Source organism: Lathyrus oleraceus, chromosome 1 (assembly GCF_024323335.1).
Source record: "Lathyrus oleraceus cultivar Zhongwan6 chromosome 1, CAAS_Psat_ZW6_1.0, whole genome shotgun sequence".
In the NCBI taxonomy this organism is placed as follows: domain Eukaryota; kingdom Viridiplantae; phylum Streptophyta; class Magnoliopsida; order Fabales; family Fabaceae; genus Lathyrus; species Lathyrus oleraceus.
Window position 1 is genome coordinate 403,124,167 of NC_066579.1, and position 5,361 is coordinate 403,129,527.

A 5,361-nucleotide genomic window follows, 5' to 3' on the forward strand; every position below is an offset into this window, starting at 1 on the left:
CAACAACTTATCATTCACATTATTAGTATTTGATCTATGTTATAGAATTTCGACAAAGTTTTACGCTGAATATCAACTTCAGAACACAATTCTCTTATATGAAAACTAATATAACTAATATAGGCAGAATTTGCTCATAGAAACATTTAAAAAAAACTGCACACAGAATAGCTCATGAATAAGAGTCTAATGTGTCCTGATTTTGGGAGTAAAATTGGCCTTTAATAAAAAATAATTAACTAGAAGACAGAAGTTCAATGCACAGTAGAAGCATATCATGACAATTATATTCAGAATTGAACAATATATAAACAAAAACTGTGCATTATTATCATGTTCCCCATTGGGTGGATTAGTAACAAGATCAAATAATGTAAGCTTCTTTCTCATAGTACACTATTCGTATAGAAATAAAGTTTACAAAATTATAGGTATAGTCAAGACCCAAGGGTTGTTAAGAAATGGGACAAGTACATATGAACAATAACCAATTAGATGATACTGCTTGAGTTGTTCAATTTCCCTTCTTGCCTTATCATATGCATCCACGAGGAGCAAACTTTATTGGATCTTCATACAAAATTGAATACTCCTTTCTGTGGACCGACAAATATAGGACGGAATTTTTCCACATTTGCATCTGATATTAGCCCCTGTTCATAAGGACTGTGGCAATCCCTACATTCTTCCTGAGTAGGGATGAGATGCTTGCACAAAAAACCCCAGTCTTCAGATATTGTGTCCTTTTTGTGGCAAGGCAAGCATCCATGAAAGGTGAAGGATAATACAGACCTGAAAAGAGGGCGGAAAAATGTATAGGATATTAAACATGTAAAAAAAGAGTAAGGTGTAGCATTTTGCATTGATTAATTCCAAAACTTGGAATTCTAAATAATGAAAGACAACTGCAGTTACATGATTATATGCGATTGTGAAATCGTGTCAATCGGGACACGAGGTTGCTACTAATATGACAACACAAATCATTTAAGCCACAAAAGCACATGACAAATTCAGTAACTGATAGGTACACTGTTAACAGAGAAAGTGGAAAACCAAAATCAGTAACATGTGTGCATCCTGATTTTGAAGAATCTCAAGTCTCAAGGGGAAAACAAGGAAGGAACTAAAGATATTGATTCACATAAACTTAAGGATATTTGATAAAATGTGAACCACCAAAAGCCAAAAGAAAATAAAGAATGGTGAGGGATTGAGAGATCTAACTAGAGGCTGGAAAGACTAGTAAACATTTATAGAAAACAACGCAGTGAAACTGACACGTATTCATTATTCATGAATCCGTGATTTGGGACCAAGCACATTGACATGCTAGAATCTATGCAGTCAACCCCTCCCAGTTTGATTGAGGCACTCAACCGAAGGGCAAATCCCTCTAATAATGATAACACGATCATGCCACTGCTAAAGAATGTTGTGGCATCAACTGAAATATAATGAAACAATCGTCACTAATAATAGTGACAGTAGCTGTCATTCAAGTGAACCATCAACCATCATGGTGTATACCTATGAAAAATACTAAACTAAGTATTAGAGCAAAACTTTCCTTTGGCTTCTGTTAATAAACCAAGAACTTACCAATCAATGATGACTACTACATGCACCAAATAAGCTTAAAACTGAAGCAGAAGTTCTCGTGTGTGAATTGTATAGCAGCAAGGTACTCTTGCACATTTTAGTTGGATTCCAACTAGCACTGAATTTTATGATAAACTTCTGAAAAACTTAGCCTTGCACGTGATAATCTCCTCAGGGGAAATAGTAGTAAAGGTCAAGAGCAACTCTCCTAAAAACTTAGCTATTAGGTGAAACTACATGAATAATACAATCTCTATATCTCTAACTACACTTCCTCACATTAAAGGCCCTCAGGTTTGTGATAAGTATTCATGATGCACTTGGAGAACCCTCCCTTAAAAGTTAACTATCAAGGGGAAGAACCATGCTATTTAATTACTCCACCAAGCATCCTATACTACTCGATGTGGGACTTGAGCACCCCACAATACCCAAGTATCCATCAGCTTGCAGCAAGGCTAGCTCTTTTTAGATGAATGGTGGATGGCAAGGATCTAACTCTTTATGTTTTGGCCATAAAGGTTCTAATATCAAGTCAAAGGCTAAGTCTCCTGAAAGCTTAAGCTATTAAGTAAAAGCACATGAATATTTTTATACTTGTAACAGTTGCCATTCTTGTAAGAAATTTTAATTACCACATCTCACGTTAGATGAAGAAATCACTTGAAGAGATGAAGGTAAAAAAACAAAAAAAAAATCTTATTCAAAAAACACATACAATAAAAAGTATAAAAAGAAGTATTTCTATGTAAGTGCACATTACGAACCCTTTTGTTACATCTGTGCTTCATTCATCCCTGCATCAGTTTCTTCCTCTTTGCTTGTGTGTTCATGGTCATCCTGGTTTGAGACAGCTAGCAAATGTTGATTCCCTAAGACACTTTCATTGCTCTTTATTAAGGAGAGATGGTCCATAGGAAGAGAGTTCCTTTTGTAATTCCAAACAAGCATTGAAATGTAATCTTGCGGTGTAACAAGACCTTGTTCTCTGATGCCACTCTGTTGCTCCTCCAAAGTCTTTGGATCTTCTAACTTTATGTATTCTAGCAACGACTTTTCATGGTCAGGCCTCCAATTACCAGGGAATGGGGTGTAATCTGTCTCAGGTACGAGAGACATCCTTGTATACTGAAGCCCGTCGATTGATTCGGCAAGACCCATCCTAAGCAAATTTTGATACTCAGGAGACTGTCCTTTCTTCTCCTTCAGTGGACGGCTCAGATTTCGGGCACCAATCTTATACACTTTTGCGCGCGAGCGAAGCTTGTATTTAGCAGCGTAAAGCTTTGCAAGTGAGCCTCTTATGATGTAAGAACAGAAGTTCACAATCTTCTTCCTATTGTCTGCAAACCTATACCATTCAACCATGGTTGACAAAAACTTGTTCATTTGAGCATTGGTGTGAGCTTGAGTGGCATGAAACATCCTAAAACAAGGTTGGGGATCAGGATCCCTATCACCCTTTAGAAAACTCAACTTTCTGAATTGCCTAATGCATTGCTTTAAGCTCGCCGTGACCGACAAAAGTGTTCCAACACCCTTTTCACTAATGATCTTACCACCAGTTGCAGTGTACCTAAGAGTTGGATAAACAACCCTCCTACAAAGCACGTGATCGAGAAACATTATACCTTTGGTTATATGTTCTATAGGAAGGCACTCATTATCAAGCTTGACCATCAACTTCTGATCACAAAACTCAATCAACTGCTTCCTCAATGTAGCCGCGTCCGCCCTAGGACCCCGAACACCAATCAAGATATGACCTCCATATCTTATAAAATCCATCTTCCTAGTTTTATCAGGTCCACTGGTAGGCACAAACTCCGGCCAAGAAGTGTTTCCCTGTTCAGCTTCCCCTTCAGGACTATTCCATATAACATCACTCTTGGAAGGAACATAAATCTCCTTCATTTTCCCTTCCAACCAACGATCCAACTCATCCAAAACAATATTAACCAAAAGAGGACTCAAAACTCCACAATGACCCCAATTCGGAACCTTCTCAGCTTCCTCGGGTGCAAATCCAAAAAAAGTGTCTAACCAATAAGGATCAGGCTTAGGTTCATCCTCATTCAAAATCCTCTTCTTCTGATACTTCCTCTTTGTCTTCTTCTTTTCTCTATCATCAACCTTACTTGTTACAACCGGCGTAACCAACGCGGATTTCAACAAATCAACAACCATCTTATCCCTAACATCTCTCATAAGAGCATTAATCACTAACCCTACCTTCACCCCATCCAACAAAGTACTCAAATCACCTTTCAAATACCACAAATAGCCAGCAAAGTTCCTCCTAATAATTCTCAAAACAGTATGCGGCGTCCTCCCAGGACGAAAAGCGAAAGACTTGGACGAAAACCTAGGTTCATAAATAGGTTCAAGGATCATCAAAAGAACCTCCTGAACAATTTTATCTTGAAAAGGTGTGGGCTGGGTAGTAGTTAATATGATTTTGATTTTTCTTTTGGAAAGCGATTCATAATCGGTTTTATCAATAGGTGATTTGATATGAAATTTAAGCCGCGAACCCCATTTGAAATTACCATCGATAACAGCGTTACGAAGAGCGAGAAGGTCTTCGAGTTGAGGTCGTTGAATTGAACTGCGCGGCGTGTACGAACCGGTTTCGTCGGTGGTGACTTTTTGGTAAGCGAGGAGCCAGAGTTCGAAGCGGCGGAGGAAGGAGGAGAGGTTGGTGATGATTTTGTCGGGGTGACGGAAATTGTCGATCCACATTTGGGAACATAGGGAGAATCCGTCTTCTTTGAGGAGTATTGAAGGGTCGTTTGGGTCAGGTGGTGGACGGCGGAAGGTGGTGGAGGAGAGGTGACGGTGGTGGTGAGAGTGTAGGGAAGTTAAGGTGGGGAGTGAGCGTAGGGGAATGTTGTTGGTGAGGAGTTGGAGGGTGAAGAGAGTGAAACGGCGTCGATGCATTGTGTTGAGTTCAGGGCATATTGAGTTGACTTGAAGGTGTTTGTTGAAATGAGTTTAGGAGAAATGGAGTGGAAGAGCAAAAACCCAACAAAAACCCTGGAACCAGCTGCTGCTGCAAATCAACCAATGCTTGCGTTTCGCACTTTTTCCCCTCCTTGAGTGGTAGTCATTCTTATGGTAAATTTTGACCAGATATGTGCATGAATAGATTAATGCAAGTTAAATATGCGACAACTCCTTATTCACCTAAGCTATTAGAACAAAAAATAAATAAATAGATAAAGATGTTGAATTCTGCCTTTAAAGTAATATTTCTTAAAAACAATTATGGTAGTCAATTTAATTATTTTTATTAAATGATGAGAAAAATGTTTATTTTTGCATATGTTAGAATCCAGATGGTATTGTGTTATTTTACTTAATTTTTCTTTGTTTTGAATATTTTGAATTTATTAGTTTTTTTAATGAAACGCTTGATACATGTTGGAGCTTAGTTTCATTTTATTTGGTAAGAAAAGTTGAAATACGAAGAGGAGAAGAAGAGAAGACGAGGACAACTACAAACTCCAGTTTCCTAGAACACAAAAAGGAGACGAAGAGAAGACATTGACGAACATGTTTGAAGAGTAACGAATACTCATGTTTGAACTTTAAAAAAATGTAAACTTTTTTTGTTTATGCATCTTTTTCATTGATCTTTTCTACCTTCTTTAGCTTGAATATGTCATGGATGTAAGATTTGAGTGTATTGTGCATCGTGGGGGTGAGTTGTCTGAGTTTAAGAAATCAGGTTACAACGAGTTAGCGTGTGTTTGGCAA

The 5,361-nt window shown here is 38.0% G+C and overlaps 1 protein-coding gene across 1 annotated transcript; it reads right to left on the reverse strand.

Moving 5' to 3' along the window:
• Positions 1-265: 265 nt before the first annotated feature.
• On the reverse strand, positions 266-4,759 carry LOC127075490 (nuclear intron maturase 2, mitochondrial). Its single transcript, XM_051016964.1, has 2 exons — positions 2,370-4,759; positions 266-792 (listed from the first exon to the last, which is right to left on the reverse strand). The coding sequence occupies exon 1, from the start codon at positions 4,540-4,542 to the stop codon at positions 2,377-2,379; it is 2,166 nt and encodes a 721-aa protein (XP_050872921.1). The 5' UTR covers positions 4,543-4,759; the 3' UTR covers positions 266-792; positions 2,370-2,376.
• Between the last annotated feature and the right edge of the window lie 602 nt (positions 4,760-5,361).